Source organism: Colletotrichum tamarilloi (assembly GCF_030869305.1).
Source record: "Colletotrichum tamarilloi strain Tom-12 chromosome Unknown Scaffold_217.1, whole genome shotgun sequence".
Classification (NCBI taxonomy): Eukaryota; Fungi; Ascomycota; class Sordariomycetes; order Glomerellales; family Glomerellaceae; genus Colletotrichum; species Colletotrichum tamarilloi.
Genome location: NW_026849601.1, coordinates 1 through 18,335, shown reverse-complemented (window position 1 = coordinate 18,335; position 18,335 = coordinate 1). Strand labels below are relative to the sequence as shown.

At 54.3% G+C, this 18,335-nt stretch overlaps 5 protein-coding genes across 5 annotated transcripts; 3 read left to right on the top strand and 2 right to left on the bottom strand.

The window, feature by feature from the left end:
• Nucleotides 1-780: 780 nt before the first annotated feature.
• On the top strand, nt 781-3,292 carry CTAM01_16381 (ubiquitin carboxyl-terminal hydrolase; the record flags this gene model as incomplete). The annotated part of the gene is made up of 4 exons (XM_060532374.1): nt 781-819; nt 963-1,109; nt 1,182-1,195; nt 1,249-3,292. The coding sequence occupies 4 exons, from the start codon at nt 781-783 to the stop codon at nt 3,290-3,292; spliced, it is 2,244 nt and encodes a 747-aa protein (XP_060373044.1).
• Nucleotides 3,293-3,962: 670 nt separating this feature from the next.
• CTAM01_16380 (uncharacterized protein) lies at nt 3,963-4,483 on the bottom strand (the record flags this gene model as incomplete). The annotated part of the gene is made up of 4 exons (XM_060532373.1): nt 3,963-4,018; nt 4,103-4,210; nt 4,312-4,371; nt 4,456-4,483. The coding sequence occupies 4 exons, from the start codon at nt 4,481-4,483 to the stop codon at nt 3,963-3,965; spliced, it is 252 nt and encodes an 83-aa protein (XP_060373043.1).
• Nucleotides 4,484-5,243: 760 nt separating this feature from the next.
• On the top strand, nt 5,244-7,062 carry CTAM01_16379 (Alg9-like mannosyltransferase; the record flags this gene model as incomplete). Its single annotated transcript, XM_060532372.1, has 2 exons — nt 5,244-5,700; nt 5,780-7,062. Coding segments are annotated over 2 exons (1,740 nt in total), but the record flags the coding sequence as incomplete, so codon positions are not given.
• Nucleotides 7,063-7,860: 798 nt separating this feature from the next.
• Nucleotides 7,861-14,581, bottom strand: CTAM01_16378 (protein phosphatase 2C; the record flags this gene model as incomplete). The annotated part of the gene is made up of 3 exons (XM_060532371.1): nt 7,861-8,052; nt 8,108-13,528; nt 13,769-14,581. The coding sequence occupies 3 exons, from the start codon at nt 14,579-14,581 to the stop codon at nt 7,861-7,863; spliced, it is 6,426 nt and encodes a 2,141-aa protein (XP_060373041.1).
• A 1,311-nt stretch (nt 14,582-15,892) lies between these two features.
• On the top strand, nt 15,893-16,195 carry CTAM01_16377 (uncharacterized protein; the record flags this gene model as incomplete). The annotated part of the gene is made up of 1 exon (XM_060532370.1): nt 15,893-16,195. The coding sequence occupies one exon, from the start codon at nt 15,893-15,895 to the stop codon at nt 16,193-16,195; it is 303 nt and encodes a 100-aa protein (XP_060373040.1).
• Between the last annotated feature and the right edge of the window lie 2,140 nt (nt 16,196-18,335).

The window sequence follows — 18,335 nt, the reverse complement described above, 5'->3', positions numbered from 1 at the left end:
CTCCCGTCACTCAGCTCTCCTGCGAATGCAGTACACTAGGTAAGTATCCATAAGGTACGGCTCTGGCCTGTTGCCTGCCCTACTGGCTGAGAGTGAGAGGTGCAGCGTGCCCTGTCACCCATCGTCTGCCCGTCTGTCTGTCGCTGTCGCGTCCTGCCACTACGTGCCCAATCCAGGCTCTGCAACCCACAACCTCGCCTCCATCCTCCTTGTTACTTACGCCTATCAACCCCAGGACCCCAAGTCTAACGTCCAAATCCCGCCCAGGGCTCCTCCGTCTTTTACCTTGTTCTCACCCACCCAGCTGCTAGGTACCGCAGACTACGCCTCTTACCAATCCTCCCTTCCTCTTCTTCATCCACTTCCCACATTGTCCCTCATCATCATCATCCTACTCCTCCTCTTTCTGCTGCCAACACGGCTGGTTTGAGAGTCTGCGTCCTGGCAAATGCTGCTTCCACCACCGTTGCCCGCATCCAATCTTCCCTGACACCTCTCGTCCCTCTCTCTTCCCACCCTGCTTCCACAGACCACCCGTATCTTCGGCCGAATCACCGAGGGAAACGACCCCTACTCCTCTGCGCCACAATCGCGCGCATCTCTCAAATCTCCTCGGATACACGATAATACCTCTCTCCGCACCTTTTCCACTGTGTATCCTTCATCACGACGTCAATTGTCCATCGCATGGTACATTTCGCCATATTTGCGCGGCCGCCGTGAGCTTGTCTCGCCCAGACATCACCCTTCAAGCCAAATCCACGACCCCAAGTCGCCAACATGGCTGGTTTCTTCAACAAACTGAAGAGCGCGGGCAATGTGCGTTTCCTCTACTCTCGTCATTTCTTTGACTACGCTCTGCTCATTGCGTGCTCTGAAATTCTCTTTCTTCTCTGCTGTGCTGCTGCTGCTGCTGCTGCTGCTCGCGCGTTCTTCCGGCTGACAGACCTCGTCCTTCACAGACCACCTCGAGTCCAACAAGTAAAGATGTCCCGAGCAAAAAGGTCAAGGAGGAGCCAGCACCGGAGCTCACTCCTCTGGAAAAGATGCTGCAAAATGCTGGTCCATTGAGGGAAGACGGGACTGACAAGTTCTTCGGTCTGGAGAATGTAAGTTTTCGAAGCCACACCCGGCCTAGCGACTGCCTTTCCCGAGACAACGAATGCTGACTGAACTGGTAGTTTGGTAATACTTGGTCAGCGATGCTATCATCACCACATCGTCTCTCATTTGCTGACGTGTCTGTAGTTATTGCAACTCGATTGTTCAAGCATTGTTCTATTCAGAATCCTTCCGAGACCACGTCGTCAAGTACCCCACACTATCACCTACCGATACCCCGAACGGAACTCGACCAAAGGTGAATGTGACGATCCGACCGCCAGTCGCGAAAGAGCCCCCGAATACCCCCGGAGCGAAACAGAAAGGCCTGAGTGCATCGGAATCAATGAAGCGCAGGCAGGCCATCACAGCGGGAATGCCACCCCCAGGAGCGCCGGGCATACGACCTGAGGACAAGCCTGATTCGCCAGAGTATAAGAAGAAACATGCCATGATCAAGGGCCCCATCCTCGAGCTGGCACAAGAGAATCCCTCCGCTTACGGCATGGAAGAGTGCACCTTCACCGGTCTCAAGGACATCTTTCAGGCCCTTATCGAAAGCAATACTAGGACAGGCGTGTTGAGTCCACAGCGATTCCTGGAAATTTTCAAACGAGACAACGAGATGTTTCGGAACTCAATGCACCAGGATGCTCACGAGTTCTACGGTCTCGTATTGAACGATGTCATCTCCAACGTGGAAGCGAATGCCAAACGAATTCAAGAGCGACAGGCCGAGAACAAAGACGGACTTATCCAGTCAGTGGAGAACGCTCTTGGCGCGACTAGTTTGATAAACCGACCAGTGAATGGCGTGGGATCCCCAGGAACCGGCTGGGTTCATGATATCTTTGAGGGTGTATTGACCTCGGAAACCAAATGTTTGACCTGCGAAACAGCTTCGCAAAGAGATGAGACGTTCCTGGACTTGTCCATCGACCTGGAGGAGCATTCATCAGTCACGTCTTGCCTGCGTAAATTTTCCGCCGAGGAGATGTTGTGTGAGCGCAACAAATTCCACTGCGACCATTGTGGTGGGCTGCAAGAGGCTGAGAAGCGGATGAAGATTAAGCGTTTACCAAAGGTTCTCGCGTTGCACCTGAAACGATTCAAGTATACCGAGGATTACAGTCGACTGCAGAAGCTCTTCCATCGGGTCGTCTACCCGTACCATCTACGCATGTTCAACACCACCGACGACGCTGAAGATCCCGATCGACTCTATGAACTATACGCTGTTGTTGTTCATATTGGCGGAAACGCCTATCACGGCCACTACGTATCAGTGATCAAGACGAAAGATCGGGGTTGGGTCCTGTTCGATGACGAGATGGTGGAACCGGTTGACAAACATTTCGTGCGGAACTTCTTTGGGGATAAGCCTGGCATGGCATGCGCATATGTCCTCTTCTACCAAGAAACCACCTTTGAGAAGGTACAAGCTGAGATGGAGGCCGAGGGTCTGGAAGAGGTCAAAATTGCCAGCGAGGCCGCTAATGTTGCTCATGAAAATGGCCAACCAAACGGTACGACACCACTTTCGAAACAGTTTACGCAGCCAGTCAGTCCCATTGAGGAACGAGAGCCGTTGCCCAGTCTGGCACATGCACAGACAGCCCCAGGCAAGGTGGATGTTCCGCCATCCGAGAAGCTTCATACCCCTGTGATAGATACACCGGCCACTCCTGCTGTCCCCCCTATTCCATCAAGTCTCGCCAGATCAAACACCGGCGCCAAGGCAGACAAGTCCAAAGAAGACAAGAAGCGGGAGAAGAAGGAGCAGGAGGCAGCGGACAAGGCCAGAAAACAAGCTGAGAAAGAGCAGGAAAAGCTCAAAGACAAGGAACACCGAGAGAGTATGGCTAGGGCCAGAACGGCTCATGCACGAGAAGCAGAAGATATGCGCAGAGCAATCAAGGCCAGCATGCAATCGGCTGAAGGAGACAAGAAGAAGGAGTCGTCAAGCTCAGGCAGTTTCCTCAACCGATCCAGCCGGGCAAGCAAATCGATGAGCAGGAAGAGTTTCGGATTCCTCAGCAAAGATAAGGACAAGGCTGAATCACATCAGTCATCTGAGAATGGGCATGCTACTCCAGAGGGGGTGCCGACTCAACCTGAGAAGCCCAAAGAACTGAGGGAGAGATTCAGTTTCAACCTCGGCCGGAAGAAGAGCGGTAATCTTCTGTCATGAGGTGGCGCATGAGGTTCTAACGATTCATCTGAAGATTTTGGTATTTGACAGTACATACAGTAAAAAAAAGGGGTGAAGAGCAGGATCCTGTACGATGTACAACCCACGCGCCCAGCGTTTGGTGCGCATCTTATCCATCGGCCGCATGGTCGTTTAGGGGATTGAGGAGGTGGCGGCATGCGCAGATACCCAGGCATGGAGTGGTTTGCTTGGATAATACTTTTCTCACTTAATGATGCAAAAGAGGATATGTTGTGATGAAGGCATCTTGAGCGTTAGTTACTTTCTCCTGGCACCTACTTCATCGGACTGTATGATAGCGCAAGGTGTGGTCAACAAAAGACGGTACAAAGCACGTAAGGGCAGAAAGGCTCTCTCGAGTTCTACTACTCGGTTTGAAACAACGCAAGCATCCTCCTCTGCTGATTGTGATATTACACTCGCCGGGCTTTGCAATGTTACCCGGACATTTTCAGTTAAGATACACAGACGTACGTGACATTGACAGCCAAAACCCCATCCGCTCTCCATCCTTCAACGCCGATTCGTTACCATGATGCCATGCCGTGGAAGTGGAAAAGTTCAAGCCATATACGATGCATTAAAGAGCAGCAGCCCCCTTCGTTTTTCTTGTATTTTTCTATCTCATCTCCTGTACCCTAACGACACCTTATCCGAGGATGAGTTCGTACAGAATGATAATGGTGTTGATTCCGATCAAGGGTACTGTGGCAGAGCGTCAGTAAATGGCGTTTCTGTGTGGAAGTACTCATACAAAGAGAGACGGATGTTGGGGATGTAGACACGTACTTCTCATCAGTGTCCGTACGCTGGCGATCAAGTTGATAATCTTTGCCTTTACGCTTGCGTCGTTGCTCGAGCCAAAGGTCGGGTCGTAGGAGGAGGGGGAGAGGTTGACTGGAAGGAAGTCGCGGTTAGCTATTGTCATGTCTCTTTCTCCCGGAGGGGTAAGGGCGCGGGACGGCAATGTTGCTAGGTAGGATTAGACGGGAACGTACTGCGCGCGAGGAAGCGGTCTTCGGAGAGGACTGCGATGGCGTTGATGAGGAGGACGGCGACTGGGAGGAGAAGAGGAGGAATGTCAGTATAGGCGGGAAAGCTTCGAGGGGGGGGGGGGGGCAAATGGTTTAGGGCGGACGTACTGTAGAGGAAGTTTCCTAGGATATACATCTTGACGGTTTTGATGTCGCCTTGGGGAAGCCCTGGACGCGCAAAAGTGCGGGTTTGGTATTGTTGTGTCCTTTCTGCGGGTAGAGCTTGTAGGAAGGTGGGTTTTTAGCTCTTCGTCGTTCGAATTGAAGCCAGGTGGTGATGGTGTTGCGCTGCGCTGTCCAGAGCTTACCTTAGGAGGGATGGGATGCGCCGTCAGAGGTGGGGAGGCGTATTTGATCCGTTCCGAAGGAGAATCCCTGCAATAGGTGCCCCGTAACCTAGGTGGCCTGTCACTCTGTCGCGGCATGGCTGACCCCTAAGTTCCTAGTAGACAGCTTGCATTGAGTGGTGCTGGCGCTGGGCTGTGCACGGACGCTCAGAGCTTCACCCTTTCAATGGCATTTGGATCTGCACGAGACGCCAGCTTACACCTGCTTCAAGTAAAAAAGAGCGGAAATCGTGAGAAGCAGAGAATCGAGGGTCGTATGAGGCAAGGGAAAAGCACAGGGCAAATTGTTTCAAAGACCTCATCTTCTCGTTGTTCAACCCCATCTTTTTTCTATTTTTTAGCTTCTTCACCAGGGCTTTCCTGTTCTCTGTGTATCTTCCAACAATGAGATAGTCACACCCGACAACACGCTCCTTCACCTGCTTTTTAACAACCACATCTCACAGCTTCTGCGCCTCCTTGCCGGCACCATCACAATGAAGCTCCTAGGTAACCCAAACAAGAACACCCCCAATTTCTCATCACAACTCATAAAAGATACTAATCAGTCACTCAGATACCGCCCTTCTGGGTCTCATCCCGGCCCTCATCACCCTCCACCTCCTCCTGGCCCCGGACACAAAAGTAGAGGAATCCTTCAACATCCAAGCCACCCACGACGTCCTCGTCTACGGCACGCCAACCCACGACGTCGCCGCCCGTCTGAGGGCCACCTACGACCACTTTGAGTTCCCCGGCGCCGTGCCCCGCACTTTTGTCGGCCCCGTGCTGCTCGCCGGCCTCGGCGGGCCCCTCGTCAACCTCGTCGGCTTCGCCCACGCCCAGCTCGTCGTCCGCGGCTTGCTGGGCCTCGCCAACGCCGCCGCCCTCGTCGTGTTTGCGAGGAGCCTGAGAAAGGGGATGGGCGAGGGCGTCATGCGGTGGTGGGTTCTGTTGCTCGTCGGCCAGTTCCACGTCATCTTTTATGCGTCGAGGACGTTACCCAACATGTTTGCCTTTGCTTTGAGTGAGTTCTCATGTCTTCTGACCCCCTTTTTTCTTTGCCCCCTCTCAAAATCCAACATTCTAACGAACACCCTTCACAGCAACCCTCGCATCCGCAAACCTCCTCCCAAACCAATCCCCGCAATCCCGCCTCCCGCGCCTCCGCGTAGCCCTCTCCCTCCTCGTCTTCGCCGCCGCAATCTTCCGCTCCGAAGTCGCCCTCCTCCTCGCCACGACGGGCCTCCACCTCCTCCTCACCCGCCAGCTCACGATCCCCCAGCTCGTCCGCCCCTTCCTCATCGCCTTCGCCGTCGCCCTCGCCGTCTCCGTGCCCCTGGACTCGTACTTTTGGCAAAAGCCCCTCTGGCCAGAGCTCTGGGGCTTCTACTACAACGCCGTCCTCGGCTCCTCGTCAAACTGGGGCGTCTCCCCCTGGCACTACTACTTCTCCTCCGCCCTCCCGCGCCTGCTCGTCAACCCCCTGACCTTCACCCTCCTGATCCCGCTCGCCCTCGCGCAGCCCGGCACCTCCCGCCCCGCCGCGGGCCTCGTCGTCCCGCCCCTGCTCTTCGTGGCCATCTACTCCCTCCAGCCGCACAAGGAAGCCCGCTTCATCTTCTACGCCGTCCCGCCCCTGACCGCCGCCGCCGCCCAGGGCGCACACTTCATCTTCGCCCGGCGCGCCAAATCCGCCCTCTACGCGCTCGCCTCCCTCGTCCTCGCCACCAGCGTCCTCGCCACCCTCGCCGCCTCGACGGGCATGCTCCTCCTCTCCTCCCTGAACTATCCCGGCGGCGACGCCCTCCGCCAGCTGCACGCCCTCGTCGCCGCGTCCCCCGCCGCCAGCTCCGTCACGACCGTCCACACCGACGTGCTGAGCTGCATGACGGGCGTCACCCTCTTCACCCAGAACCGCGTCGGCCTGCCAAAGAACCCGCACTCCCGCGCCCTCGAGACCTCTCTCCAACAACAAGACTCCTCATTGTCATCATCACCATCAGGCACGGATCCGATCCTCGCATTTGATAAAACAGAAGACAAGTCCATCCTCTCCGACCCGGGCTTCTGGTCTCGCTTCGACTACGTCCTCGCCGAGGACACGGCCTCCGTAAAGGGAGGGCAGTGGGAGACGGTGGGCGTCGTGCAAGGGTACGCCGGCATCGAGGTTCTCAAGCCGGGTTCCGCTACCTCGTCCGGAGAAGGGGGCGAAGAGACGGGGGAAAGCAAGATCCTCGGCAGAGGACTCGTTGTCAAACGCGTACGGGATTTCGTACGGGGCGTGACGGGCGGCTGGTGGGTTGGGCCGCGGATGGAGCCGCGGATACGCATCATGAAGCGGGCCAAGGATGTCGGTGGCGCCGGTGCCCGTATCGTGTCTTCATAGATGGGTTGTCTTTGTAGATGGATAGTATGTAAGAATACAAAAAGAACGCATCAGTGTCAGATGGTCCCAGATCACTTGGACGAAAATCACCTGTACGAAGGAAAGGAAGGGCATAAGCTTCGAGTTGATGGGAGACAACACGAGGTATTTCAATCGTTTCATACGCCGAGCGGTGTGCTCCGGCTTTGTGGCACTAAGACAAGAGCAGACACTATCCTACCACAAAAGGCCAACCAGTGCAAGCAAGGCCTCGTTTCCTCTCTTTCCAACACCAACAACTACCACGACTACTGCCAATGCCAATGCCAATGCCACTGTGTCACCGACCAATCCTTCCGCATTCCCAAAATCACTACGCACTTTTACTGTTTTCAATCCATGCCAGCACTCAGTCCGGCCCGATCCCAAACCGCCCCCTGCCATATCCTATCCACCGCCTTTACCTCCATCCAACACACCTTCCACGACCAGCCGGTCGGAGCAGCTCACTAGCCCAAGCCCTGGGTAACCCAACTTGGTGAAGTAATGACATACGGAAAGCAGTTTGGGTCAAAACTGCGGCTCGCTAAAATTGTCTGGGTGTCGTAATCGCATGATACAGTAATGGAATATGTATATAAGAGGCGCCTTGTTCTCCCCCCCCCCTGAGAGAAACGGGTATTCAGGTATTGTTGTTGTTGTTGTTCTCGATGTTATTGTTGTTGCCTTAGTGGTAGACCGGATGCTGTCTCGCGTCGTAGGTATACTATATGAGGTCGCAGTAAGGGAATCATGAAATGAACGCTCGCTACGCTTCTCTCATTCCGTTTCGCTCCCGTCGTCTTCAGTGTCGTTCAACTCGCCGTACAACGCCTTGTACCGTGCTAGCTCGGCCATCTGCTTGGCAACCTGGTCAAGGATGTCACTCATGGGACCTCGCATGTCCTCGAGTTGTTGCAGTGGAGCGCTGCCGAAGGCAATGTGACGAAGCGACAAACTCGTCACGCACGTCTGTCAATCGATTAGCCAAGACCCTTCACAAAACAAGTACTGCATCAGGACGTACCTCTATTCTGCTCACTTGATGCTCCATGAAGTTGAGCAGGAATCGTTCCGTGACCTCACCTCCTCGGTGTTTCATTCTCTCCAACAACTCTGTTTCGGGTGGCTGTAAGCCCTGGCCAGAGACATTTTCTAGAGAGCTGCACAGCATCTCCAGCCGCAAGCTGACACGCCACAAAGCCCAGATTGATTCCGTGTCGAAAGCCAACTCGCTGCCTGCCTGGAGAATGGCGGGTTTGTCGACCTCGGTCCGTTGTTCGTGTTGTTGATGATGCTCGATACGGCCTGCAAGTGCATGTGGGTACAAGGAGTATACGACTTCTGGGTTCTCAAGGCCTTTGAGCTTCTTCTCGCCCATTTCCTTGACCTCAAAGCCCTGGGAGCTGAGAGAGCGCAGGTCTTTCCGAATTGCCGAACCCATCTGGTCGTCGTCAAAGGTATCTTCGGATCCAGTCGATCCGTTTCTGTCTGTGTCCTGATAGTTCTCCAGACAGCGCTGAATCTCTGAAATGAAATCAGAGGAAACGGTGATTTGTCCACCGTCAGCAACGGACGAGATACGAGAAGCTTTGTTGACCATTGGACCAAAGTAATCCATACGTCTCGTGACAGGGTCCATCTCACTAACCGCTTCACCAAAGTGAATGCCCATACGTACAGAAAGACCCTTGAAAATCAGGGCATTGTCCTTGTCGTAGAGTGCCTGGCAGGAAACGGAGTTGATTACTTCGGAAGGCCAATTGACATCCAGCAACGACATCTGAACAGCAAAACACCAGAGAAGCGCCGATGTGGCTGTCGGGAAAGAGACCATGAAAGCATCTCCTTCAGTCTTCACTTCGTATCCACCAATTCTTCGCAGCTGCCGACGCATAACCTCGTTATGCAGCTTGATTGCAGATCTCATGGCAGCGGGGTACATCTCCCATAGAGTAGTCGAGTTCTTGATATCAGTGAAGGCTATGGAGACGTTGCCTGTCGGGGCTGGAATCTCGGCCTCAAGACGTTGTAGACTTGAGTCGAGAACGTCGGCCTTGTTCCTCTTGCCTCTGCGCATGGGCTGCTGAAGATCTTCCGGTACGCCCGAGGGGTACAGAGACATACTCTGACCACGATGAAGCCTTGACCGTTCAACCCGCCTCTTAAGGTCGGCAACGCTCATCATCATGACCATGATCTTGTTGGTGGCGCCATAGGCAATGGCTAAATCGCGAAGCTTCTGCGATGCTCTCATCAAGTCACTGCGCTCCTGCCTTGCAAAGTCAACCACCAGAGCGGGATCCAGGTACTCCCAGAACTCTCTGGTGGCAATCAGGATTATGTCGTCCTGCTCGCGGATCGTGAAGTTGCTGACATAGGGAGCGGCTTGCACCGCTGGCATCAGGTCTACGTATCCGAAGGCCCTGGAAACCTCGAGCAGGTCGTTCAATCTGCCGTTGCGCGAGACCCAGCCACCAGCCTCACGAATCCGTTGGCGCTCGCTTGGTTCTGCTGGGTCGTGCTTTCGCGTAAGGATCTTGTGAGAGCCATCGGTCTGAATCAGCATGGCCTGCGCATCGCCCACATTGGCGACATAAAGCTCAGTGTTTTGAAGATAGACCACAGTGGCAACACCACCAGAGTTAAGGTCCTCCTTGCTCAACACGACTGGCGTTGCAGAGCCTCTATGCGTCTTTTGCGAGCGCTCTTCGGTGTGCTGGATGGCGATGGTGACGAGATCCTTGTTGAGAGACAAGAAAGCCCGCCTCAGGGCATCCGCTGGTGTCTCATTGAGATGCGTCTTGAGGCCCTTCAACTCCATGCCAAAGATGTGGCCAAAGTTCTCATGCAGATACTTTGCAATCTTGGAGCCTCCACTGGAGAGAGCCTGCCCGTCAAACAAGCCAAGTAAAGTCTCAGTCTCTGTGGAGTTGTATCGAGGCACCACGAGATCGATGGTGGACAAGTGCTCATTTTTGCCCAGCGTGTCGGCCATACCATAGGGAAGATGGCCGGCAAGAGAACCAGACGTCCGCACGCGGCGATCCTCGCTCTGATCGGGAATCGTGGGCTGTGTGAGGGTGACATCCATGAGACCCAAGACCCTCAGATTCGAAAGCCTGTTAAAGTCGGCGAGCGATTCTCGGTTTGTCACCGTCGGACCAACAGTGGTCTGTTTGATCTCCAAACGCTTGTTGCCTGAAAGATTCAGGTATCTGAGGTTGGGGTTGAGGTTCCAGTTCCAATCGTAAGGAACGTTTGAGATGTTGTATTTCAGGGAGTTGCTACCACAGTCCAAGACCGCAAGCTTCTTAGCCCTGGATATGTCGGCCGGTAGGTTGGTGAACTTGTTCCCATTGATATGCAGCACCTGCAGCAGACTGGCATCTTCGAGATCATCAGCCGGTAATGTCGTCAACTCGTTACCAGAAAGATAAAGTTCCACCATCTGGGGCCAACTCTTGATCGATCTTTGTGGCATGTCGTTAATGTAGTTCCACGACAAGTTGAGGACGCGTAGCTCGTTAAGCATCGTGATCTGGTCAAAGACTTCGTCGTCAAGCTTGTTCTCAGCCAAGTACAGGTTGCGCAGAGACCCGGCAAAAGTCGTGTAGAGTCTCGACGACAGGCTAGAGTCTTTTCTTGCGGTCGCAGATGGTGGGAGCGGTGGCACGGTGCCGGCCGATGTGGACCTAGACACCACTGACGTCTTGCGGCCACCCTTACCATAGACTGACACGACAGAACTCTTCCTATCACCACCGCCTGGTACAGGCGACGGTCCAACGCTCAGCAACGTTGATGATGAGTTCTGGCTTGGTCTCCTGGACGGATCCGGTGATTCTTCCAAGGGAGATTGGGCAATGCGCTCCATCGGGTTGGTCTTGTTCACGGCAGCTGGCGTCTGTGCTTCTTCGCCTGATGGCCGGGGTTGTCTGGAGCCCGGCTTAGGGAAGTTCTCCAAAATATTGGAAGATGCATTGAGAGTCTCGAGCTTGTTGGCCCACCACAGCTCCATTGGCAATTTCCTGATGTTGTTCCTGCGCACGTCCAACACCCTCAGCTCTGTGAGACATCCTATTGAAGGTGGAAGTTCTGCGACGTTGTTGTTGGCAATGCTGAAGTGTTCCAGCTTGCTGAGATTGCCGATGAGGGGCGGCAGGGAAACGAAGTAGTTCTTGTCCAGCACAAGACGCTCAAGGTTCAGCATCATGTTAAACGTCTCGTCGATACTCGCAAGCTGGCAATGAGACAGATTCAGCATCTTCAACGTGAGAACTGGCTCGTTGATCTCGAATTTGGTGATTGGGTTAGAGTTCAATTTCAAACTCCGTATCCTGTCGAAGCTGCCGATGAACTGCGAAATACTGTTGTGGTCTGCAGAGAGAATCTCCAGCTTGGGAAGCAATGAAATGATATCGATGCTCGTAATGGCGTTGTACTTGATGTCCAACTCCCGAAGGCCCTGCAGCTCGCTGAAAGTGTCGGGTAGTGCATTTGACAGCCTGTTGTTGGTCATGACAAACTTTTCCAAGTTTCTCAGTCTTCCAATCTCGTTAGGTAGACTGCTTATCGAGTTGAAGCTCAAGTCCAGCTCGACGAGAGTCTCCACCTGGCAAAGGAACAGTGGGAACTTGTCCAAAAAGTTGGACGAGATGTTGAGGTTCCGCAAAGCCCTGTAAGCGCCAAAATACGGCGGGAGTGCCTTGAGGCGGTTATTGGCTATGTTGAGCTTGAGTATGCCCTGCAGACCGTTCAGCTCAGCGTGGTCCAGCTGTTCCAGTCGATTATTCGACACATCGAGGTACGTCAGCTTTGCCGCCTTGCCCAAACTGGGAGGTAATCTTCGTGCTTCGTTGTTGTTGAACTTGATATCTCTCAGGTTTTGACACGACTGAATGAAGTCGCGAGGGAGATCCAATGAGAGGTTACGTGAGAGGTTGAGCGATATGATCTCAGAGGCTTTTGAGTAGAGCGAAATCGGGATGGTGATGAGGTTGCGGCCAGCAAGGTCGACATGATTGAACTTTTGTATCCGTCCAAGTCCGAGATCATTTGTGACGGAGTGGAAATCGCTCTCTCTGGAGGAGAGGAACATGAATCGGCACAGATAGCTATTGTCCTCCCGACCAACGTCTTCGATTCGGTCCCGCTCCTCGTAACCGATTTGTTGCAGTAGTCGCTTCTGCATCAAGAGTGGGCGCTCGGGGGCCGCGAGCACCCGGACCAAGTCATGCTTCTTAAGAATGATGTGGTAATTCTCTAGCCCGTCCGTAGCGTAAGTCTTCTTGATAAGCTGTGATATGACATCGGTAACGCTCGCATCGAGAGCCATGGACAAAGTCGCAAATGTCCCGTCGGATCTGAAGATTCGAATGCAGTAAGGTGTCATCTTCTCGTCGGGCCGAGGCGGACTGCCAATGTCGTCAATGTCTGGCGCCTGGTACGTGGTGTCCTCTGTATTACGACGCACAGCCCAGCTGTCCGGCGCGTTCCAAGAACCATTGGGTCCAAGGACAGCATCGGTCTTCGCGGGCACTGGGGGTGGTTGTTCGACTTTTTCGGAATCGCCAATGCTGGAGAAGACACCGCTGTCCATGGGAGTCAAGGGTTGGGGCTTCGTAAGGATGCCGTCCATGTCACTGAGGTTGGTGTCCAAGTGAATTCCTCCAAGCGATCCGAGGTTATTGTTCGCTCCAGGCTGCCTATCCGTCGGTCCAATCTGCTCATCCGGCTCCATAGTCCGTTGTTGCCGGCCTTTGCTCTTGGAAAACGGGAATCTGTTGTTGAACGTCTGGTTTCGTTGGTTGTACGCTGCTAGTCGAGGGTCCTGATCTGGACCAGGCTCGGTGCCTGAGAAGGCGAGCGGGAAAGTTGAGGGCGATAGCTCGGGTCTGGCGAATTCGGGACGAGATGGTTTGGTGGCCAGTGACCGAGTCGAACCGGGCAGGTCGCGTAATCTAGACGTTCCGTCATCTTTGTCCTTGTTCCGCCGTAGACGATGCAACAAGTTCCTCTTGGAATGATGCTGCGGCTGTTGCTGTTGTTGCTGCTGGCCGCTGGGTGACGTGGAGCCATCGACGGTGCCATGTCTCGAACTGAAGTAGCCGCCGCTCGGGGTCGGGCTTTGAGCGCGGGATCGATTGGAGCCGTACATGACTGTCGCTGCTGAGCCGCCGCGCTCTCTCAGGTTCTGTTGAACTTGCAAGCTGGCCTGCGAATCTTCCCTGCTTACAGTCGGTCGCAGGGCCCTGCCATCATCAATGCTCCTGTTGTGTCGATGGTGGTGGCCAGGGAGATGCACGATTGAATGGCCGGAGCGGCTGGATGAGGAGGTCTTTGGTGGATTTTGCGGGTTGTTGGGATTTTCGTTGTTCATGTAACGTTCGCGGTCGGGGCCGCTCAAAATGTCTCTGACTGGGGCTTCGCCGAACCTGGCAATATCCTTGAAGCACATTTAGCAGTCTTGACTCGACACAGAGAGGCGGGTGGAAGAAGGGGTAATAAGAGATAAGATAAGGCGATGGGTTGATGCGGCGCAATTCCCGTATGCGAGATAGCGGCGCCAAGGGTGCGGATGTGCGGAATGCGGATGGGGATTGAAAAGAGGAGGGATGTTCGCAACGAAATCAATCGTGGAGAGTGGGATCAACAACAATGTAGGAAATAGCGTCTAGGTACTCACATCAGCCTCCTGGTAGAGGAATGGCACGACTTCAGGAGCCGGTACTGGGGTTCTTGGTCTTGACGAGGAAGGTGAAGCTTCTCTGTCCCGTGCATGGTCTGTCGCGTTAGAGTAGTTGCGATCTCTCGTAGGGCGGCTGTGGCTGTAGGAACGCGAGCGGTCCCTGCCAGAACTCGAATGCAAGCTGCTCTCGGAACCGTCTCGTCCAGGAAACTCCTCCCCAAAGAAACCCTGTAGTTTTTGCAATCCACCTCGTCGAATGCTCGTCTTGGAGCCTTGACTGCTCAAGGTCGTTATGCTAGCCAGAGAAGGCCTTCGTTCGTCTCCGAAGTATGCTACATCTGGCGAATCTTGGCTGCCAGAGGATTGAGGCGCAAGGCGATTTGTAGGAGCACGGAAGCCAGGCGAGAGCTGTGAGGCGACGGAGAGGTTATCGCTCGAATCGTTGTAAAAAGTAGTGTTGAGCTGGCTCTGAGGCGTGGATGCGGTGGCACCGCCGTTGGATGGCGACATCCAGGGAGCTATCTGGGAACTTGACGAGGGAGTGGCGGTGGGAGGGTTATGTTGGATGGAGGGCAGACGGCCGCCAGAAGTCTCTAGGACGGCCAGGTCTCTCCGGTAGTTGGCGAAGTCGCTCAGACGATGATCGCGATAGGACGAGGCATTGGACTTTGTTGTTCCTGGTGACAAAGCTCCGCGCGGCGCAGAGGCAAAAGTGGAAGAGGTGGGCGGGTCGGCTGGGCTCAGATCACTGATGAAAGACCTAGACGGGGGGGCGGAACGCAATGACCAGTCAGTTATGGGTGCATTCATCAACCAAAGAAGAGGAACACGGAGGAAAAATGGAGGAGTAAGTTGTTAGTTCTGGTGGGAGAATGAGTATGTCTTGGGTGCTTGGCTTGAGAAGCTATAACTGGGCTGGACTGGAGGGGATCGAAAACAGCAGATAGCTCCACCATTGAAGCGACGACGACAAAGCTTGCCTGGGGCCGGGGCGGAGGAGGAGGAGGCGATGGGGGACGGGGGGGGCGGACGGGGAGGGGTGAGGTAAGGCAGGCTGCAGGGCAGGGCAGAGAGAGGCAGGGAACGTACGAGGTACAATGAGAGTGCGGATGAGGCTTGTTGGTTCAGGGTCGCCGGGCTACTGCTGGCTTGTTGCTGGAACTTTGGAGAGGAAAGTTGGGAACAGCGCCAGCCAAGGTACAACAAGATGGGTATTGGACCCGTACGAAGTAGGGTATCCGTAGTGTGCAAGAGACGGGTGGAGGGTAAGGGGGCAAGACAAGACAAGAGAAATGTTCCAATGCAATGCGCACACCAAGGCAATACGGGCAAAGTAGCAGACTGGAATCAGCCCAGTAGCAGCATCTAGGTAGCAGGGCAGAAAAAAAGGATCAAGACAAGCGCAAGCACGACCACAAGCTGGCGACACCTCATTCCCCAGTCCTCAGTCCTCAGCTACGAATAGTACAGGTGCGAATAGTTGAGAACTTCAGAGAGTCCTTGGACCTATTCCGTTCCATGGACACTATTCGTACACCAGCTGTGTCTCGACTGGGGCTGGGACTGGGTTTCGGGACGCCGCCGCGGCACCCAGGGAAAAAAGCTGCGGGACGACAACCTGAACCAACGAGTGGCAGGGAACAGCGGCCATGGGCAGCAGAGACAGAGACAGAGACAGAGACAGGCAGAGAGGAGGGGACCAGGAAAGAGAGTGAGCGCCGGGACCACTTCACGACTCAAACAACCCACTTGCGGCTTGCGGCTCGCCCACGCAATACCTGGGTGGGAGGCGCAATGAGCGTGAGTGTATGGAATCAAGCTGTGAAGTGAACCCCGGCGTCGGATTTGAGAGCTGAGTGGTCTCACTCTCACTCTCGCCATCGTTTCTCACTCCCACTCTCAGTCTGTTTTCCTCCATGAGTCGTCTCCTTTGGGGGTACGGTGCTGTCCACAAGGTAAAGGAAGTGGGATGGGAATTGTGTTTTGTGTGTGTGCGTGAGTGCTTGATGATTGATTGATCGACTAGGGGTTATGGGGAACGGACCGGGACAGGCACACAGGGCCAAACATTAGGAAGAACATGACACTCACTTGTCTGCGAGGGATCCATTGCTATTGCCAATGCCAGTGCCAGCGCCAGCGCCATTGCCCTCCGTCTTGAGGCGCATGGACGACTTGCGCGATGCTGGGACGGGGTTGCTGGAGGGTCTCACGGTGGCCGATGATCGGGTGCTGTCGGTACTGGTGCTCGTGAGAGAGCTGAAGCGGGAGCCGGCCTCATTCCTCGTCATTGTCGCCAGGCCGTCGCGAGAGGGCGCAGAGCCATGTCATTCCCGAGAAACAAGGTTGAGAGAAACAGAGGGGACCGGCACACAGCAAGGCGCGCTATTGCTGGTAGACGCAGTACCTACTCCGTCTCCGTAGGCGGGCACGGAATAGGATACGTACGTTAAACGCGTGATGGACGAAAGCGTGAGTTGTGGGCACTGGGCGGTATCCGTAAGTTGGGCCTAGCGGGCACGCGGGTAATCGACGACGAGGGTGGAGTGGGCAGTAATCGTAATCGATATTTGCGAGTGGGTTTTACGAATGCCCGTGGTGTACTCCGTAGATGAGGTGTGTGGAACAGAACGCGGGCGGCGAATGCGTTTGCGACTTTTGCGCACTTGCAGTTTTCAATGGAGAAAGTAAGCAAGCAATCTGGCGGGACGAGAAGCGGGGAGGGCTGGCGTCGAAGTTGACGATCCGGTTCTAGTGTATGTACGGATAGGATATTCGTACGATGGCAAGGTAGAAGGACAGGCACGAAAACAGCTCGAGGGCGACAAACTCCAGAGTCCAAGAGAGGGGTCGAGGCCGTTCTGAGAATGAGGTGGGCCGACAGAGACAGAGGCTCCGAGTAAGGTGTGTAGAGATGGATACGTTTAGATCATGCTTGTGGCGGCCAGGTGGAATGGAAAAAGGAATTGGAACGGCGGCAGGACGGGAGGTATGTTTTGTCGTCAAAAGGAGGCTGTTTTTGCAGTCCGGTCGCATCTGCTGATGTCAGTTGTGGTGCAAAGAGGCGAAGAAGAATGAAGCTGCGTGACAGCGAGAATAGCGAGGTAATGTAAGGTGCTGAGGTAGGGCCGAAAGGTCAGAGGCAACTGCTGCTGCTGCTGCTGCTGCTGCTCTTGCTGTCACTGGTGTATGCAAGTGGTGTCCAGGCAATGAAAGTATGAGGTACTCGGGTAGTCTTGTACGACGGACAAATGAGAGCTCCATGCAATGGGTGAGGTAAGGTGACTTGAAGTGAGGTGAGTGAGAGGTGAGAAGGTACTGATCAAGTAACTTGACCCAATGGAAACTAAGGTGAGTTGCGTGGTGTGCAGACTGCAGAGTGCCAGTGTACGGAGTATGTGGTGGCGTGCAGCGTGTGGTGCGGGCGGCAGAGTAGGTACCTATCCCCCGGTCCTCTGTGTTGGCGGTGCTGGGTTCCAATGGACTGGTGGAAGAGGATGCCCTCGATGCGAGGCTTCGCTGTTCGGTATGGATATCTACCTTTTCTCACAATTTCCCAAGTCATGTTACGGTCATTTGTTTCTGCATTTTCGCAACTATGAATTGTAAGGCATGTATGCCCAAAGTAGTGCTAACTACGCTGAGATACTTTGCAGAATAATCAGTCGTGCCTGCCTCGAATTGCAAGATGCCCTGGATAAAGCATATTCCCATGTACATACTGCGTATTGACACACGTGGAAGGTTCCAAAGGTCCCAAGGTACTTCACGATGTCCAAGGTAGGTGCCAAGTCAGGGAAGGTGGGTGGCTTCTTACTTAACCTTTGGGTAAGGCGAGGGAGGCACCGAGTGACCAATGGTTTGTTCCCGTCCCATTTCAGTCCCAATGCCTTCCGTCCGTACAACCACAATGTGACAATACCAGGTACAACCGTGACGTCCATAAGAAACATCGTCGTTCAATCAGGTCTTTGAATGCAACTTGTGTCCCTATCCCGTATTCTTACCATGGGGTATGAGGGCCGTGTTTGAAAGAAGCACCAACATTTCATGTTTCAATCCCAGGAAACCCTGTCACCGCCAGCATAGACACAAAACCTCAATTTAGTGTGCCTATCTTGACGCGGTACGGAGTCCTTCGTGCAAGGTAATGTGGGAGGTGCCTCGATGCCTACCTTACACAACAGAGTACCTTACTTCCACTGTTCAACTCCATCGTTTTGCATTACTAGAGGATTGCCGCAGTACATGTAGACGCTACCCTGCCCTCGAATTCCGCACTGTTCAACCTCAACCCTTTTCACAAGTCTCCCATCCTTTCCTCCATTCCACCCTCTCCCTCGTCAAGGGATCGCCAGAATCGCAGTTTCGACAGCTTGTTGGTAGGCTGGTGTTACTGTCTGGAGGTAGGCAACCCACTCTTGTGCGTGGGCGCCGGGAGTCTTGCCATCGCGGAGATGGCGGTGGATGTGCCGGAGCACTCGAGAGAGCTTTCTGATGGACTTCCAATGCTGTCTAAGGCGATTATCCTCGAGCTGTAGGAGGAAGCCGAGGCGCCATATCG